This window comes from Harpia harpyja, chromosome 10 (assembly GCF_026419915.1).
Source record: "Harpia harpyja isolate bHarHar1 chromosome 10, bHarHar1 primary haplotype, whole genome shotgun sequence".
Classification (NCBI taxonomy): Eukaryota; Metazoa; Chordata; class Aves; order Accipitriformes; family Accipitridae; genus Harpia; species Harpia harpyja.
The window spans coordinates 20,482,536-20,502,384 of record NC_068949.1 but is presented as its reverse complement, the minus strand read 5'-3'; the positions used below and the strand labels follow the sequence as shown (position 1 = coordinate 20,502,384).

The 19,849-nt window shown below is 37.7% G+C and overlaps 1 protein-coding gene across 40 annotated transcripts in view; it reads right to left on the bottom strand.

Moving 5' to 3' along the window:
• The window catches only part of KCNMA1 (potassium calcium-activated channel subfamily M alpha 1), a 526,550-nt gene that overhangs the window by 52,294 nt on the left and 454,407 nt on the right, over positions 1-19,849 (bottom strand). For all 40 annotated transcript variants that reach the window (XM_052800261.1, XM_052800260.1, XM_052800262.1 and 37 more), the window contains 3 exons: positions 15,851-15,944; positions 3,643-3,766; positions 451-675 (listed from right to left, as the gene is read on the bottom strand). In XM_052800261.1, the coding sequence (XP_052656221.1) occupies positions 451-675; positions 3,643-3,766; positions 15,851-15,944 (443 nt within the window). The remainder of the gene's footprint in view (positions 1-450; positions 676-3,642; positions 3,767-15,850; positions 15,945-19,849) is intronic.

Sequence of the window (19,849 nt, the reverse complement as noted above, 5' to 3'; positions counted from 1 at the left end):
TATAAAGTAGGACAGCCTAGAGGAAGTTTTTATGAATATAGATAGATATTATGTAGGTAGAGTAACAATAATTTTTTTTCAAAGGTTTTGTGGGTACAAATACATAAATAATGTCATAAATAACTACTGTCATTCTGTCAGGGAAATCACAGCATCAGAGCTGGCTACATGCAGTGCATTACAGTGGATGTTCAATATATAACACAGCTAATACATTTGATAGCAGCTGAAATTCATCCGATGAGGATGATGAGGAACCAAACACTGCGGCAAATATCTTCTAATAAGGTCTCACAGGGCTCTGTTTTCATAGACAAAGTAAAGGGAAAAATCTAAGTCCTCAGGCCTATGAGTAGACAAAAGTAAAAAAGCCTAAGATCAAAGTCAATACCAGTCTGTCCAGCTGGTGTCCTAAATAACAAAGTATCAATAATATGGCTTTGGACTTACAGGCAAGATTGAAACCTTGGGGAAGTTATGCAGTGTCTCCCATTCCCTTCTCAGGTATTCAAGTGAACCCACAAACACAATGTGCTTGAGTTCATGGTAGTGAAAGTTGCTGGCTCGTAATGGCATCACTAAATTTCTTAATCCAATCAAAGCAGATTTAACATCCCCAAATATGCAAACGACTACATGCCCACTTAAAACTGTCATCGCTGCTTCACTTCGAGTCTAAAAAAAAAAAAACAAAACAAAAAGACAAGGGAGAAATGAAACAAAGGGAAGCTTAAATTAAATCATATATTGAGTTTTAAACCAGGAAAAACACAACTGTCAATATTGTTCATGCACAAAGAAGCAGTTTGATAATAGCTGTTCATTTTACCCTTATTTATCCTTCATTAAACGCACTCAGAAGAAGAAAAATTCCATTCTTGTTTGCAAATCCTTCAGTGTTCAGGAAGACCTTGTACTGGACTGAATTCTGGTCCTGTGTATGTTTCTACACATGTGGATTAAGACTCTGGTTACAATCAAAGTACTATGGGTTTAGCTAAGAACAGAATTTCACCCACTATGCATTTAGCCATTAGAAGCATTATAGAAAAGAGATGCAAAACCATGCCTTAGCTGATGAATTGCTAGTGGGTTTTTTTTTTTTTCAGGACCAATTTGAAAGGGAAAATGTGAGAGCCCAATGGTCTTTGTAGGGCTTTGTGGTATTACACATTATCTTGTGAACTGAGGACCATATTCTCTTAGAGTCAAAGTTCTTATTTTAGGACAAGCTGCTACTACCCTAACAAGCAATCAAAGAACATTCTACACTGCTCTGCTTTACAATGGATGCCCACCATACTCCACAGAGCTTCTCTCAGTAAGAAAAAACTAGTGTGCAAGATCGTGACTAATACTAACTTTTCAGGCCCACTGGGCTTCCTGAGTTGTTGAATAGATAGAAGGAAAAAAGTCTCATGGAGAACATTTGAATGATGTTCAGAATTATCTACTTGTCTCAGTGACAAGAATAAATTTTTGCACTAATTTCATCAGTGGTAATGTCAGTTGAGCAGGAAACTCAAACACCAAGATGATTAAATAAAGTCATTAGGAAAAAATGACCTTCATTTCTGGAGCCAGCCTTAGCATTATTGCACTCCATCAAGTAGCTGCAGATCCACTGATATCGTATTGCCAAGAAGTTGTATACTCAGTACCATTACATAGAAGTTTTGCCAGTGAAAAAAATTAAGACAATGGTGAACTGCAAAATTTTCCCCTCACTTATCCATAGTACATGTCCTTTTTCCTAAATTATGGAAGCATGACAATGTGCAATACAGATTGGAATATGCAGCAGAGCTGTTCACTATGTAAGAAGAACAGGAATTCTGATTAGAAGTTTTCTCTTCAGTTAAAAAATACATGAGCTTTCAATTTCTCTGGGGCAATTACACTAATTTTCATACAACTCTACCAAGAGAGTGGTCTTGGCCCTCCAAACAGCAGAAGACATGAGTGAATGCTTAAGTGAAGCATGTAAGTTGTCCCATGCCTCTGCCTATGGGTCTGGAATATTGAGACTTGACAAGACAGAGACCAAGTCTTAAAAGAAATTATGTAAAAAATGTCACTCTATAGTCATTGACCCATATGTAGCCACATACATTTGACTATATGTCCAAAAAAGTTCTTACTACCTGATACTGCTGGAATCTCACAGAGCCAAAACAGACCTTGGGCAGAAAAATGAATTCTTTTCTGATTGAGGCATCATAAAGTATCAATTAGAAGACAACCTGGGAAATCCCATCCTCTTCAAATTATGTACTAATTTGTACTTGTGTGGCTTCTAAGGACAGCGTTAAATTTGCATGGATATGAATGTAGACATAAAATGTGGACTGTGAGTTTGAAAAGGTGTAAGGAAGCATTTTGCTGGCGGTGTCTTAATTGGTGATGATGCGTGAAGCAGAAAGAACCTGGCCAGACTTACAAATTCACAGGCTAGTAGGGGGAAAAATTGACATGGCATCACCAAGAGATGATAAATGAGGCACTCCACAGTGCCATTTTTGGATAAACACTTTTCAAAGTGGGGCAACATGTAAAGGTTGTCGGCTAAAATGTGTTTAGAGCATGAAGGCAGATTTCTATCTCTGTTACAAAGTATGTACAGCAGGGCTGCCCCTCCTTGCCTGCTGCATACATCTAAACACATACTATTTAAAACTGTTCAGCCAAACTCTGTCTCACAGCTCAGTCTGTAGAATTTGGAATTTACTTGCTTGACTGTTTAAACACCGATATTGCAATTCCAGGCAATGTCACAGTTATTACAGAAACCCCTGAGGAGAAGTGGAGACAAGCTTTTAACCCCTGATTGCTAGAATAAACCGGGGCTGTCACCATTGTTGGCTACACCATGCCACAGTGCAGGAAAATCTAAGAGAGCAGGCTCAGGAAAAGCTTTATGAAGTGTGACAAAGTGAAGATCCACCAGGGAGTTCATTTCAAATATCAACAGTTTTGCGTACGAGATCTGGAGTTAGTTACTTGTTACTCTTAGGTATGAGTACATGAACACAAGTGGCACAAACTTTCACAGAGCAAAATAAACTGTGATAGGCCTTCTAATTATTTTTAATGACTTGAGTCAGTTTGATGGTTTCCCCAGTTAAACAAACAAAACAAACATAGACTAGGCTCACTGCAACATGCTAGAAAGGCAGAGTAGTAGTACTACTTACTCTGGCCTATCTGGGCATCTTGAAATGTTGGAAATTGAGAGAGAAGTTCTAAGAGAGCAAAATTCACATCAATGAATAAGAGATAATGCAAAACAACACTTGCCTGTATTAGAATCATTACTGCCTTGTGTAAAGAGATAAATGGGGTATGTAAACATTTAAATATTTCCAATCTTAATTCTCTAGAGATTCCAACCAAATATGCAAATTTCAGCTTATGAAAAAGAAATTCTCCATTTTGAACAACTTTTTATTGTTGCACTCGGCATACAGATTTATATAATTAGAATTCTTTAACCACAATGTTAGCTTTGATTTCACTACGCTGTGTTTCTGATGTCAATACACTGGATTTAATGATAGTAGAGATTAATTTATTAATCTATTAGACATCAGTTCTATGGTTGAAATAACCTCTTTTCAAACACAACTTATCATCAATACCTACCAAAATGACCTTTTCAATGTCCTTGGCTGGACACCAATGAAACATCCCTGTAGAGTCATATTTTTTCACATTGGCATCCATATTGTCAATCTGCTCGTTGCCAGGAATTAACAAGGGGTCATGCCTGGGGAAAAACAAGTAGAGGACAACATAAGTGGAAAATATTATGAATTATGGATGGAAAGATATCCCAAGAGCTGTGTACAAAGAGGGATAAAAGTAAAAAAATGAAATGTATTTACACTTTAACATTCTTTCAACGTGGATACCTTTAAACAAAAGCTGAAAAAAAAAAAAAGTTAATTTTTAAATTTTGGGTGCAGTTTCGAAGATTTTCTATATTCTTTCTGCACCAATAACCATTTAATTTTAAACAGGGCTTTCTGAAACCATCACATCCATAAAAGTTTTTTTTCTTTCCAGTCCCATCCCTCCAAAATAAATATCGGAGTTGCTATTAGCATCTGCAATGAAGTAGAAGGGATAGGAACAGAGTCCCGTGCTGACTGACTGGCATATGTATGGAAAGCCAATTACTTGCTTTTACCACATACAACTTCTGATGTGATGCTCTTCGCAGTAAAAGCTTTAACAGGCTGCACTTTAAATATTTTAGCAATTTGCCCAATCATATTTTGCTTTCCCAAACTGAAGCCCTTTAAAGATTCAACAGTATGTCATTTTAGAGCACACTGACTAACAAATGCCCACATCTGGAATACATGATTTTAATACCAAACAACAATGTCCATTTTCTCTGACAACTCTACCTGTGATAACCTTCTAAGTGTTTTTGCAGCAAGATTTTAAAGCACAAGGCTTCTCAAAGGAGAAGCAAGTAAAAGACATTTTTATAAACTTGCTCTTCAGCTATATAGTTACATCTAAGCACAGACACATACAGTTCTTTAATTTATATGCTAAAATCAAACATTAAGCTAAGTACTAAGTGACTCCAACACTCTCTGATGCTAGTGATTGCATTATACAATAGCATTAGAAGGAGGACCATGTTTACAAGGCACAGGGTAAACTGACCCTAAAATCTTAAATTCAAGGAGGGAACAGAGCTTTGTCTGGAAAAACTACAGTCTTAACGTTTTTGTCATGAATGCTTGAAATATCCTGATACAGAATTGTAACATTTCAAAGAAGAAAATATTTGCAATGTAGGAATATGCTAAGTACTCTAAGACAGGTGGCCAAATTTTAAAGCAGTTTGCCTTTTGAACCATGTTAAGGAAATGCCCATATTGGCTGAAGTCTCAAAACTGGGAAGTTTACTGCTTTTAAAGCATATGAGCCAGCAGACTGTGGTAAGAACTTCTCTTCTGCATTGTCTACTAAAGCAGACTTTGAACACTGTGTATGATGTAGGTTAATTTACCCCAAATCTAGTACAATAAGTTACCATGCTTAAAACAGTTATGCTTGCATGCCTAAGAAAGGTATAATCTCTAATTATGTCAGGGTGATTCATTTGTGTAATTTTATAGCCACTGATTGTATATCCATTGAAATCAGTGGAAAATTTCCATTCATTTCACTCAAACAGGGTCAACTGCACAGAAAGTGGCTTAAAAGAACTTGAGAAACTATCAATACAATGTTCCATTTAAACCAGAATCTTTTGATGCTTTAAGAAAAAGCAATGCACTACATGGCAAAGGCGTAAGTCAGACTCAACTGGAAGAAGAGACACTATGTTTTCAAAGATTTTTACATTCACTCAACAGAGATACAGTTCAGTGCATTTCACTATCAACCCACTGGCAGCAGAGTCTCTAGGGGACTGACTACCTGGAGTCTCTGACCTTACTCCAGGTTTAATAATGAAAGGCCTTGCATAGTGTGCTCCCTCTTTTGTGGGAAGCAGAGGTGACTTCTTCGTGCAAAAGCTGTACCTAAGGGTTTTGTTGTGGGGTTTTGGTTGTTTTTTGGGTTTTTTGGTTTTTTTTTTTTTCATTTCTGGAAAAATATCTAGACTCTGCATTCTCTTACTCCATTCATAAGCAAGCTGCAGCCATGGTAGTTTTGGCTGAGAGCTAACTGTGATGCTGTTCATAGGGCATTCCTTGCTGCTCACAGCTGCATGTGGTACAGTAAGGTCTGCAACCATGGATACAATTCCATTTGAAGGTTGTACTAATGTTCAGACAACATTTAGTGGTCCTCTGATGGAATGTGTTAGCTATGTATTTCAAAATAAGAAAGCTTGCCAAAAGGTTAGGACTCTTCAGCAGCTTCCACTGAGAAATGTTTTTCTTTCTGTTGCTTTTGTGGTTTGGGGTTTTTTTTCCCCAAACTATCACAAGACATTTCTCCACGAGCTTTCCTAGCAGAGCACTGAAACAAAAACAAAGTTCACCAATCAAACCGCCTCCTTTTCCTTGCAGAAATCAGATGCATATAGGAAGGCATTTTCTTTTTCCTTTTCCCTTCATCAGAGAAACTATAATAAATCAATTTGTAAAAAATGCCACACTAATTTTCTAAACAGGCTTCTTTTCTGCTCTGAGATTTAAAACTAAATGGATCATCTGAAGCTTTCACACAAATGAGTATTTAGCAATACTCTAATCTCAGTCACAGAAATGATACAAATTAAAAGGACTCTTATAACAAAGCAGGTGATAACAGATACGTGACAATAAATTATAGTCAACTGCTTTGAGGTCTGAGGCAGTTTTTAGTGTGTGAGTGCTTAAAGCCTAGCTTAGTTCTCTTTTCGGTAAGGGCCTTGCATCCTAAAAGGGAATAATATTCAAAGTAGCTTCTGCTAAAGATTTATTAGAAATTTATCTCAATACTATATTTTCTAGTTATCTCGGGTTTAAACAGAAGTGTGCTATGGAAGGAACCAAGAATGTGAATCACCGGATGTAACCCCCTATTGAAGTTTTAGGTCACAAATCATGATTTTGTTTGAGATTTTTTTTTAATTTTTTTTTTTTTTTAAACAATACACACACTTATTTGCAATATGATAAACTGTTTGGATTCTCTGCTTCACTGCTTGGAGTACAGCAAGTGGGAGCCTTAAAAGAAGCAAACATGATGGGACACACAACAAGAAAGTATGCTAATAGATACTATTATACTACTTTTACTCCAGGAGAATGGATTATTGCCTGAGAAGGAAACCGTGATAAGACTAGCCACGCTTTGTTTTTCAGAATCTGTGGTTTATTAACATATAAGTGAGTTTATTAAATTTAAAACTGCTGGGCTAAGCTATTACTTTAATCTCTCTTTAATCAAGGAATTTTCATTCTCAGTAAAGCGATCCCTGAAGAAGTCTATGAAGGTTGAAAACTGTTTACTACTAAAGTCCAACTTTGTCCTCAGATGTTAGAAGATACGCTGGCTTGTGTACTTAAAAAACGAATTGATTTTTGGACTTTTTTTATTTTAAAAAAAGTGGTCGTTTGATGAATTGATACTGTAATAGTATTAGTACTTTGGACATACACGCTCTAGTTAATCTGATGATCTAAACCTGTTTTGCAAATACTAAAAATTAATTAAGACAGACACACAGAGGCCAAGGCTGTCAAATCTGCCTAAGGGGTTTGGACACCCTCTTCCCATTAAAATTTATATTACACAAAGCATTACAGTTGTTGCCCTTACAGCCAAATCATGGACTGAATGTTCCTAGAGCCTCTCTGCCCCCTTCACCCTCGAAGATGGCCCTGTCAAGCCATGCTTGAGTCACATTGGCAGGTTACTGTGGAAATGCTTGTATTCGTGCTGCAGCTGTTATGTTCTCCAGGGCTGTAAAGTCATTTACTTGAAAAATGCAAATTATAGGAAGAAGACCATGCCATAGTATTTGTTTTAATTGAGATGTTGGCTTTTATGGCTTGCAATGACCAAAGCATTTTGTCATTCCAGCTAGGAGAAGACAGGCATGTGTAGCATGCATGGGAGAAAAGGAGCAAAAGTTAAATTTCCCTCATCCATAACCCCAGTTTAAAAACAGCTTCTCTGGTTCTTATGGCAGATATTACATATGCATGACTTAAAATGAAGAGCAAAATACCATCTTTTCAAGGTTTTGAAAAGCATATAATGCCACTTATGATCAATTAAACTTGAAAACGATGCTAAATGCCATGCTACAGCTACAGTGCCAAAAAGCCTGCCTGGAAGACAACAGCCTAAAGCAAAACCATAAACCCCACTTCCAGCAAACCTATTGCGAGGAAGTCAACATTACATTTTAAAGAGCATTGCTTTCCTAGCACACATTTATAACTCCTGCAAACTGATTTACTTGGAGTTTTTGAATCTGGAACTTCTGAGTAATGACTGGGGATGGACAGAACTGAAAAGACCATTCAGGGCCAAATGGCTGCCTCATTAAATGACTATTGTTTAGCATACCCTTGTATGCTGTCACTTTTGTCTTAACCCTCTTGCTATCACTCATATGCAATTGAGCATTAGAGCAACTTACCCTCATTGATCTGCAGCGGAACTGCTCTGTATGTCGAGCACTGGGAACAAGAATACTGTATGACCAGTAGGGATCCTGGTGTCATTTGAAAATAAACTGTAATCTGTTAGTCTTTGCACATAAGTAAAACAATGTCTTGGCTGTTATAGACGCTCGTGACAAATTGGAGGAGCCAATTTGTATTAAATGACAAGATCGAATTTATTAGCAAGCGATAAGAGAGCAAAACAGCGCTGGGCGGCCGGGGAGACAGTGCTCCGCCAAAGGCTCGCGCCGAAAATGGGGAAGAGTCCCTTTATTTATACAGTTTCTAGTTTCTGTCTACGTGACGGCTCGTATCTTCTGCATTGTGTGTGCGTTTGTGCCGTCAGTTGCTAGGTGGTCGTAATCTGCCTTCAGGTGGCGGCTGGTATCTTCTGCATTGTGTGTGCGTTTGCGCCGTTATTTGTTTGTTAGGTGGAACGTCTTTCGTTAATCATCGGTACTTAACTGGATACTGTGGTTTTAGATAAGCGAGGAATGTCTCTACCCCCACATGCGATTTCATGAACAAAGTTAACCAGTTCATTACATTGGCTACTTTTTATTCTGCCCTGCAATAAAATTCTCCTTATATAAAATCAATGGCAAAACACCCCCGGGAACAACACAGGTCCTCTTTAACCTGTGTTTGTTAAAGTCTGCAATTATGCCTTTCTCAGGTAGATTTTGCCCACAAAAAGATGTTTAGCAGTATCCTGCTCAAGATTCAGGGTCCTGAAAGTCACCTTGTGTGTGGTCCAGGAATTTTGAGCTTTCCTACCTAACTTTGTATGTGGATGTGTGTTTGCGAGTGTATGCACGCACACACTTCATTTTAGGAGGAAGGAGTGTGTTGCTGAAGGTAGGATAGGAATTGAAGACACACTAGAGAACGTCTCATGCCTTTGAAATTTCTCCTACAACTACCCTAACAAATTGTGGCAATTAACATGCTGTTAGTGTTAGACGTATGCAGCCAGTGCAGGTGCTAATAATTGAAAAAGCATTTAGAGCTTTTACAGCCTGGCTGAATATTTCATGATGTGCTGCATGTTTCACTATTTACTCAGTGGGCCTCTGTCACTTCAATCTTCTCTGACTGCTTTGACTGGTGCTATAAAGCTCAACCAAGATAGAGTGACGGCTTGTCACAGGCAAACTCCACTGACTCCAGCAGCTCACTGGGACTAGCTGTGAAGGTTGTCACGACATTCTGATGGAATTCAGCAAATGTTTCGTGACTAATACACCCAACATTTGTCGGCTACCATTAGCCATTCTTGTGACCCTCTGCAGTCTGTGTGGATGGCATTAAGTTGTAATGAGAATTTGTCGCCTATGTGTGTTACGCTAATGACACTCTCTTACTGATCTTTCCTTTCACAGGTTAATCAGCAATGAAATTTGTAAGGATTCGGTGCCCAGATGCACCGGGCTTTAGAGAAGAAAACCCAGTGTGACAAGAGAAAGAAAACCTGCAGACCACTGTTAAATACTTTCATTGTTGTATTCAGAAGCTACCCTAGTGTTGGCCACAATCTCACACTGTCTGACTTCTTCCCTAAATCTACAAAGAAGAATACAGCTCACACTGTGGTTGGTACCTAGTGCCCTGTGCTAGTTTATGGGCTGAATTACAGTGCTAACAATACTAACAATTCTCTTTCCTTCCCTCTTGCTCTGCCCAGATGTCACTAAAGTTTTTTTTATACTCAGAAGCCTTACTGAAGAGTTCACGTTCATTTATCAAGACTACTAAGGACACTGATATAGAGCTGTTTACTGTAAGAATCTTGTTCATGAAAGTATCTTGATACCTCAGGACATGCTTAGAATATACTTCTGAAGTATGAATCCTCTCACATAGAAAAGTAACAAAATAGTTAATGTTTAGACTTTTATATGAGCAATTTAATGAGCGGGAGTCAAGGCACACAGTCAGTGTGTCTTCTGGTTTTAATATTTTCCATTTTTATCTACTTAAGCTGCAGAACTAGCAATCTTTGAGGGGTAGGAGAATGTACCTGAAAAAATAATTTTTCATTTGTAAAAAAATAAACCCACAGTTAAGTGGCATCATAAAATGTAGGAGTGTTTTTTGCCACTTAAATGAAGCGTATAGCCTTTATACCTTATGATAAAAGCTACCACTTTCACAAGTCAAAGTTTATAAGAATACATTATTTTCTTTAAACATGGTTTAAAGCTAAAGAGTTTTTTCTTTCCACTGCCTTGATCTGAGTGGATCTTCCATTACCCTGAACTTTATAAAAAAGCCTGTAGATTTTTTCTTCTGGAAAATTCTCCTCTTTCTGACACTGCCCTCTGATCTCAAAAACACTTGTGTAAGATTTCACAGTATTCTCAAAACCCCCCCTGTTACTGTTCTTATTCCCATGGTTTATAACACAACTACCAACGGTAGCAACAGTCAGAGGGCTAACATATACTACCCCCTGTCATGCCAACCATTTCCTTCTATAACCTTGTTAAAAACAGGTCTAAGATAACATAGTGATTACTGAGCTACTCTTGTTGCTCGTGTTGGTTGTAGTCGACTTGTAGAACAGAATCAGGAAGTGAAATGTGCTATTAAATACCTGCTGTGTTGCAGCTCAGTTATCGTTGCATATTAGCATTGCATAAAGTTAGCCTTGTAAATCCTTGACAAAGGACATAAATTTTAGAGTACATGAAATCTCCAACGCTGAGGGAGATACAAATATAAACCACTATTATGGTTAATCAGTGAGCTTTCACCTCTTCAACACTTCCTTTCATGCCTGCTTTAGTGGAGTCATGGAAAATGATCAGATTGAACTTATTTTACCAGTTTTTGCTTGAGAAATGTTCCCCTCTAGACCTCCCATCACTTCTTTTGGTTCCTATGAGAAAGCTCACAGTTTCAGCTCAAGGAAGGGCAGCACTACAATGGCAGGGGCAATACAAATTCATCCTGAGTGGCACTAGCAGAGGTGTGTGTACATTTGAGTGTATGTAGCTGGGTGGGCAGATGAGGAGATAAATGTGCACAGCCATTGTTCATATACTTAGAACATTATATCCAACTTCAGGAAGAAAGACAGGAGGTTTCCCCCTCAACTTCAGATGAATAATCTCATTACATTTCTGGAAATGTATGCCAAAAACCTCACTTTTTTCTGTGTCACTTAGCTGGGTCTTGACAGTCTCTGAGCAAGTTTTATAGTTTGGTTGGGAATTATTTTAGATCCTTGACCAAGAAAAAACCTCAGGCTTACGAAATTCTCCTTGGCAACACACTGAAAACCCAGTGTCCTCTGATGCCTCTGATTCTTATGTGATCAGGGACACTAATGATAATGACCCTTTGCTGAGTATGCTACTTGTCTAGAGGCCTATGTCAACTACACCACTACATTCAGAGTGGACAGGGACAAACTATTTGTTTGCTCTTCAGGCCCCTTGGGCCCTGTCATATGCTATTTGTTCTTGCATTAAGAGGTAGTTTGACTCAGCTGGGCTGACATTTCCTTCAAGTCAGTGTATTCCACTCATGCAGTAGCAGCTACCAAAGCATTAAGTGTGGACTTGAGCCCCAGCAACAATCCTTTTAAGTGGCTTTTTTGATTCATATCCAGGGCTTTTCACATTTCTACTGGTCATTCTGGAATCCAAAATGACACCTTTTTTTTAAAAACTAGCTTTGCTATTTGATATTTGGGCGATATAGCCTTCTCATATTTAACGTGACTCTTCATCAACAACATGCATCAAAACCTCTGACTGTGAGATGATGAACAGGTGACTTGATATCACTGCATGACACCAGAGGCACCAAATGGTTCTACTTTTCTCCTCTGTCTCATGAAGAGGGAGACCTGATATGTGATTACTCTGCTACTCACAGCTTTCCTTCTTTTTCCTTCCACTTCCTATTTAAACTTTACTTTTTATGGTAATAGGATGTCCCTGTTCACATCTCCAGAGGAGAAGAATCCATTTTTTCCTGTTGGAGTTTAAGTTATTTTTAAATAATACCTGTGTTCTTGTGGGTTTAATGGGACAGACTTCTGCTGATGTAAAACAGATAGAAATAACCATGGCAATGCAGAGTATTTTTCTAGTTAATTTGCATTTGTAGCTATAGTTGGAATTTGAAGGATTTGTTTCTGATTGACTAGATTCTTCCAGTATTGCATCAGTGTGATTCCGCCCTTGTTGTTTGATGTGATGCAGGATTCAGTTAGAACAGTGACTTTCTAAACATGAATCTAGACCATTCGTGATGTATACAAAGAACATTTGTATACCTACCATCTATTTATTTCAATTAGTAATTTACTGGCATTTAAAGACAATAACATCAAAAAGATGACATTGAAAGGATGTCTTCAATCTATCTATCTGGATCATATTTGGTAATACAGCTTTCTACTTAGGTGTGAGTAAATCTCAAAAATTCCCACTTTCAGACCAGGTCTAAATAAGCATCTGTCAGACCTCTTGTCATGATGTCCCAGAGAATCCCTACAATACAGCTTCTGTCCTCTGTTCTACTGCAGTGATAGCAGAAGTCATAAAGTTTTACCTCATGGCATAATACCCTCTACCCCGATTTGCCCCAGCCGCTGTGGAAACCTAAAATCTAGGTAGCGTTTTCAACATTATCTTAACTGCAGGGCTGCTCAGAAAGTGATTCTAAAGTGACAACTCTGATTACAATTTAAAAATGAACTTTTCACATATTCCTCCTTCACACGCTCCAGACTTCTTGTCCTCCAGCCCCCCTCTAGATCCAGGACCGTGGCTGAGGAAAAGTCTGCAAAGTAGCCAGCTGTTTCTGTGGGAGGGACAGGGGTGAAGCTGGATTTGAAAAGGAGCTTTTAAAGTAAATTTAGGAAAAATATTGCAAAGATAAGTATCAGCTACAGACATGACAGTGCTTTAGCTGATTTACCTCTTGTGTACTTTTAGCTGACATACACTAAAGATTTCCGGGCAGGAAAGCAAGTACCTGTCACTTTAGGTAATTTACGAGGATACAAAATAGCAGATAATACAGCCTACCTTTGTTTATCGGAAAGGAGAAAAGCGTTTGGCCATTACCCACAAAGCTTAACAGAGTTCTTGTCTGATTCGATCCACTTTGTCTTATTTAGCACCTTGAACCAAAGTTAAGTCAGTGCAGATAAAGGGTAAGACAAAGAGACGGTTGGGTCTGGGGAGAGGCTGAGGGTGCCAACACAGGGCTGGTGAATAAATTTAGCAGCAAGGGAGAAGAGAAAGAAAACAATGTCTGGATCTGGAAGCCTGGCAAGTTCTCCACTCGCTGCTCGACCTGTGTTTAGCAATTCTGATGTGCTACTGAGCAGACAGCTCAGGCTCAGGATGACTACTCTCCCTCAGTCCCTCTTCAGCAGGCAATGAAAGCAGGCTCTACTTTGAAAATCTTCCCCCATCATGCAAACTGACACAGGCATGCTTTTCAAAAACCCACAGCCAATCTGTTGATCATTACTTATTTACAAAGGCCTTCGGGCAGAAAGTCCTGTAAAAACCATACTTGATACGGTATACACTAGCTTTTTCTGCTTGTGGAAAAAAGTACCCCTAAGGCTACCTCAAACCATCACTTTCTATTGCACATAAAATGTACCGTGTAACACTAAAGTATTTAATATATATGGTATAATATATCTACAGGAAAGGCATTTGTGTAGAAGTATGTTACCCTGTATTTGGTAATTTGATGTTTTGCTGAAGGCTATGACTTGAAAAAGCCTGCACCTAGTACAGAGGACCTGTCATCTCAGTACCCAAGAGCCAATAGAATAAAGAAGTACCCTTAAGCAGCAAAACTTTGACACAGCTTTGAAGCATATGAAAACAGTATAACTCCCCAGAATTATTATTACTCAAGATCAAAGAAATGAGGCATACTTTACATAGCAAACAGGGACAGTGTGCTCAGCTCCAAACGTTTCAGCTCTTTCTCTCTCTCTCCCTTTCTTTTTATTTCTACTTCCCCAAAAGTAGGATTTGGTGTAGGGGGGGAATCTCCCACCTGTTTAAAACTTTAAGTGGTTAAAACTATTAGCACCAGATAAGAAGACTGTCCAAAGGTAAGTAAATTGAAAATGATGCTAGCATGACAACTGGCACCATAAAAATGAGAAGCTTGCCAGTATGTTCATTTTATTCTTCCTCATAAACTGTAAACAAGCATGTAAATCAGTGTCATATGGGCAACGCTGAGCTAACAGGAAGGCAGAGAACTTTTAATGATACATTTAACAGAAATAGATGGTCAATAGGAAAAAAAAGCCACAGCTGGGTGCATTTTCCTCTGTGAATCAATCTCACTTTTGGTTCTGTAGTCTAAACAGAGATGAAGACGACTTGTAGATGTTACGTCCTTGAATATGCCCTATATTGCAGTAACAGTAAACAAATATGGATGCTTCTGTAACTGGCCAAAGAAAATTACAGTCTACTGACTGAAATAGAAGGGAGGAATATTACCTAGCTGTATCCAGAATCCTTAAAGAAACAAAATCATTGCCAACAATAAAAGAAAAGTCATGAGTGATTTTATAGATGGAAAGAACTATATATTCATCTTAATTTTTTTCACTTAACCTCCGTGAATGCAGAGCAGTTACAGTTATACATACACCCAAACCCCAAACTGCACAAATGTGTCTGTTTATATATGCAAATAAGTTTACATTTTTCTGTGTGCATATATATATATGCTGTGGAAAATCTCTGCTATGGTATTTAGTTCTGGACACAATTACGGACTGAGGTTCTAGCCTGGCTACTTTAGATATGCAAAACCAGAGCAGGAACAGCCTCCTTGTAGAAAACTCCATGTCTACTATCTGATCCTGTTCTGACTGACTAGAGCAGGCAAAAGGTGAAGCACAGTGAGACAGACTGCAAATGCCATATTATTTGAACAGATTCCAATTTCTTGTTGCAGTTCTAATTTTAACGAATCTCTTAGAGGTAATTTGTCCTATGGAAGGAAACTACATAGTTATACAAAGGCATACTGGTATAAAATAATGTACACATAGCAACAGGGGAAAAATATCACTAACAAGATGATGTTTTCATCACTCACTCTTAGAGTATATATTACCCTCTTAAAAATCCCTGTATTTCATAATTGATGTGCTCTTAGCCTGAGTAAAACTGCATTAGTTTTGAACTTTGCTTTGGCAAGTACATAGATTATTAGACTTTTTTATCAGTCTAAATCAATTAACAGAAATTTGATTTCAATCGACAGGATAAAAGGAAGGTAATATTCAGGTTCATTTTTGATTGTGATGATACATCTCACATATGGCCTTAAGTACAGAAAACAGTACTCAGAGGGAATCCAACAAAAAGAGAATTGCCTGAGGCAAACTAACCACATGAGTTCCCCTGATTGGTTAGTGCTATCATTAGTGCCACTGCTGTTTAAGAACTACACACGGACAGGACAGGGTGACAGCTAAGACTTTAAAGCCTATGTATTTTTCAAACAGCTTTTCAAACTGTTTTTCATGACAGAATTTTTTTCAGCTCTATCATTAACTGCTGACAAGCTGACAGAATAAATACTTCAGCCTTTCAGAAACCATCTAAGAATCTTTTTTTTCCACCCCCTCCCCTATTTTTGATGTGGGGGGAGGAGAAGAGGAAGGAAGGAAGAAAGGAGATGAAGATACGAGTTTCTTACAGTCTTACCTCATCAGTTTGGGTGAGGAGTTGGGTGAATTTCGCATGCCTCCGTTTCGCTGCTTTTTTTTGGGTGATAGTGTCGACGGCTGCTCATCTTCAACTGGAAATATAAGGAACTCATGAGATTAAGTACCGCTCTAAGTGCAATATGAAATACAAGTGAAGTAGCAAAGAACACACACTCTATGTCCATTCACGCACTGATACTTCATTGCTAACATAGGCCCAACAGTAATAAAAATCAAATACATGTTAGTCAAAGAGATTGGTTTGAAGGAGAAGCAGGGAAGAATACCAGGGTTTTGAACACAGGCGTTCAAATTGGTTTTATACTTCAAAAACAAAGGGGGGGAACCACATTCAGGTTATTCTTAAGAGTTATTTTCAGTTAATCTGCGCTACAGGAAAGTAGAATTAGTGCTCTGCTATATTCCCAGAAAGATAAAGTACTATTTGCAATACCAGCATAACAGCTGCCAGCCTGCTTTTGCTAATGAACTAGACACCAGTTGGTTCTTGCTCCTCACATGCCAAACAACAGAGTCTTCATGAAGAGATGTAAAATATTCAATGCCTTGATGTTCAATGATTCAGTTAGTCAGCAACGTGAACGCAGCCTGCCATTGTGCACAGATCTTCAGCACAAGTCAGACCTCATTGCTCTACCCTTCTCACAAAAGGGAGTTTTAACAGGAGTGAACAGAATGAGGTTGAATGGAAGTGGGGAGACAATACCTGTATAAACAGAGGATGCATGTGTTATGCAATCTTTTAATGAGGATGAGTTGCATTTTCAATGACAGATCAATTTCCAGATGTAAAAACACCTACGGTTTTGCCAATCATAAACTACTCTTGGATAACCTATGTGACAATATGTATTTCTTAAACAAGTGCAGCTTCCTATTAACTCGTCTATAAGAATTAACCGTCATCTTTACTGTTTCGAGATTGTTATTGCACTTGATAATCTGTGCATAACATACATGTGCTCTCAAAGGGAATTATCTTATGCCTACTTTCTCAAATTCACACTATTGCTGAATCATTCTAATATAAAGAAGGAAAAATACACTTTTTTTTTCCATCTTATTGTTAACTGAAAAATGAACTAGAGGATAATATAACTGATGCCTAGAAAGCTGTTACTTTAAAGCTAAAAGGAAAGAGATTAGTAGTAGTAGTAGCTATATTAAAAGAGCTTAATACACATTAGCAGTGCACAAGCAGAGGCTGGGAAAAAAATTCTATTTGCAACAAGCTACATAGGAACAACAAAACCTGGATATATGTCACCTGCCCTCGACTTATCTGGGAAGAAATTAAGCAATATCCTTCTGCTATAACTCTCTCCTGACACTATTTTATTATGGACTGCATTCTAGCCTGTCATGTCTGTCTGTTTGCCCAAGTCTGCTACGGAACTTCATTTTGCCTTGGTCAAGACCGAAGGACTGAGCCCTGAAAAGAAAGATGTGCTGTCTTTTTAAATGACCCGGCATCACCTAACACATCAAGAGAATCAAAACAAAAGAAAGCATTGTAAAAGAACCCCTCACCCCCCCAAAAAAGCTAACCCCAAAATAAATGCTCCAAAGAGTGGTGTAAAAGGTAATACTTAGATCAGAGAAATGACTGTCTAATAATGATTTATTTTACAAACTTAGCTTTCTTCTTGGGCAGCATCCCCAAAGACAAAGCCATTTCCTTCTCATTTGACTTTTTTTTCCAAGTCAGAGTCCTATAGTGGAAATGCTTATTGAAGATTAGTCAAGTACCAGTCTTTGTTTGGCTGAGAGATAAATAAGCCCATAGAAAATTCTCAAAAATATACAAATTGAAATTTCCCTTCTGTGACAGTTTGTTCAGATTAAACTAGATCACTTCGGTATTTAGCTATTTGTAACATGAAGTGAATATGCACAGAATTATTTTGTTAGTAATATCTTTCTATTTCTGATTATAACAAAATGCAAGTATGTGTGCATTTCAGAACACCCTCTGCAAATCACTCTCTTGGAAATGGCCTAGTCTTGTTTTAAACTTGTCTATCAAAAAGTTATTCACATGTTATTCCACACAGACAATAGGTTGCTTTCAAGATATACACTGTGCTCTCTTGTTCTTTATAGGATATAAATATTCAGTTCCAATCTGATGATTCCACTAATTAAAAGATCAAAGGAACAGGAAGCACGCAAAGTGTTCCTTCCAGAAACCAGCTACAACTAATATGTTTTGCTCTCTTGGTAGTAAAAATTCTAAATTTCACTTAATTTAATCTGCTACCATGGGGTTACAGAATGTTTGTCAAGAGATTCAGTTTTGCACCATAAGTAAAGCATATTGTTATACAATTTAAACAGTTTAAGGAAGATATATAGCCATCAGGACCATGTGCAAAATCTTACATTAACACAAGTCAATTGTAGATCATATTATAGCCAGAAATATTTCTACAAACAACAGAAAACACTATTAAAAAAAGAGTACTTTTCCAAGTTTTCAAGCTAGCTTATAAGACTCCCATCTGATCCTTTCAAATACTGAAAGTTAGTACAATAGGGATCTTTTCTAGTATATGGTCCAACATTTGTGTTCTCCAGTGCTGCCAGGTGATAGTACCCTGCTGTCCAATTAAAAAACAAAGTCTTACTAGTAGTCATCCAGAATAAACATTTCTAGAACTAGATTTCTAGCAATCTGCACTTACTTTTGGTTCTGCACCTAAATAAATAAGCTCCCTCTTTTGATATGTGCTTGTCATATTCAAGCTATGTTACTGTCACCAATTGCCTGGGAAGCCCAAGGTTAATGTGGCTCGCTAGTTAATACCTGTTAGCGGAGCCTTCTGATGGATCTCAATTTGTTGCTAAAGCAATGCCTTGCTTAAGCAAGGAAGCCATTTATTCTCATTGCAGCAATGAAAGGTGATCTATCTTAATCACATCACATCCAAACAAGATTTTGTTTTTCAATGAAATCTGTGTGCAGAGTTTACGGGGCATCTGCAGTTTAGAAACACAGCTCCATAAGAATGGGGGAAGGGAATCCATGAAGCTGAAATATGTGAATGGTATATAACGGACACCATTACCTATGTCTTCGTTCCCAAAAGTGTTGCAATGATAACTCACAAGTGGCTTCTTAGTTGTAAGTAGGACATAAAACATATTTAATTATTGACCTTCAGATACTCTTATCAATTTCCTGCATATTTAAAGAAACAGACCTAGCAAAATTTTTAGTAAAGCCATAAAATATCATTTTAGTTTCATGGTTCCTGTGTCTGCATTAATTTAAAAGGGAGCCTTAAATTTGCTTGTTCTTATGAAAGACAACCATATTTGAATAATGGTCTGTGATATATGACAGCTCAACTCTGATGATGTATGTTTGACTTAGTGCTTTTGTTAATGAGTCCCCATTTTTAGTATTTTTGATGTCTTTATGCTACAGGACTTGTATTAAAATACAGTCATATTATATTATGCAGACTTTCTTTACCAGCTTTCATGAAAATTGCAAGTAAGTTCAAGAATTGGACACAGAATTTTATAGCACATCCCTAAGTATAACACTTAATGTACTGTTGTAACAACCCAGTGCTCACTTGTCTAATAGGCAGAGCATCTAACAGTTTTGCAGTTCAGGAAGACTCAGTGCTAGAAAAATGTCAGGCGAGTCTAATGAGGCTTCAGATGCTCCAGTTTATGCTGGAGTTTAATTTAAAGTTACACTGATGTTTTAACATGTTTGCTTATTCTTGAGTAAAGAGAATTCATTATTTCAATGACATAACCTCCAGACAATGTTCCATGAATTGATTTAAGATGTGCTGGTAATTTTAACAGTCTTAATGTGGAGCTGAACATCTGTAACAACATATTACTTGACTTTTATCCTCATCTCATTTTTTAAGCAAAATAAAGGGAATGTCATTCAGAAACAGTGGACAAGTTCATAACTTTTTTCTTTGTTATTTTGTTACTGTTTTTTAAATAA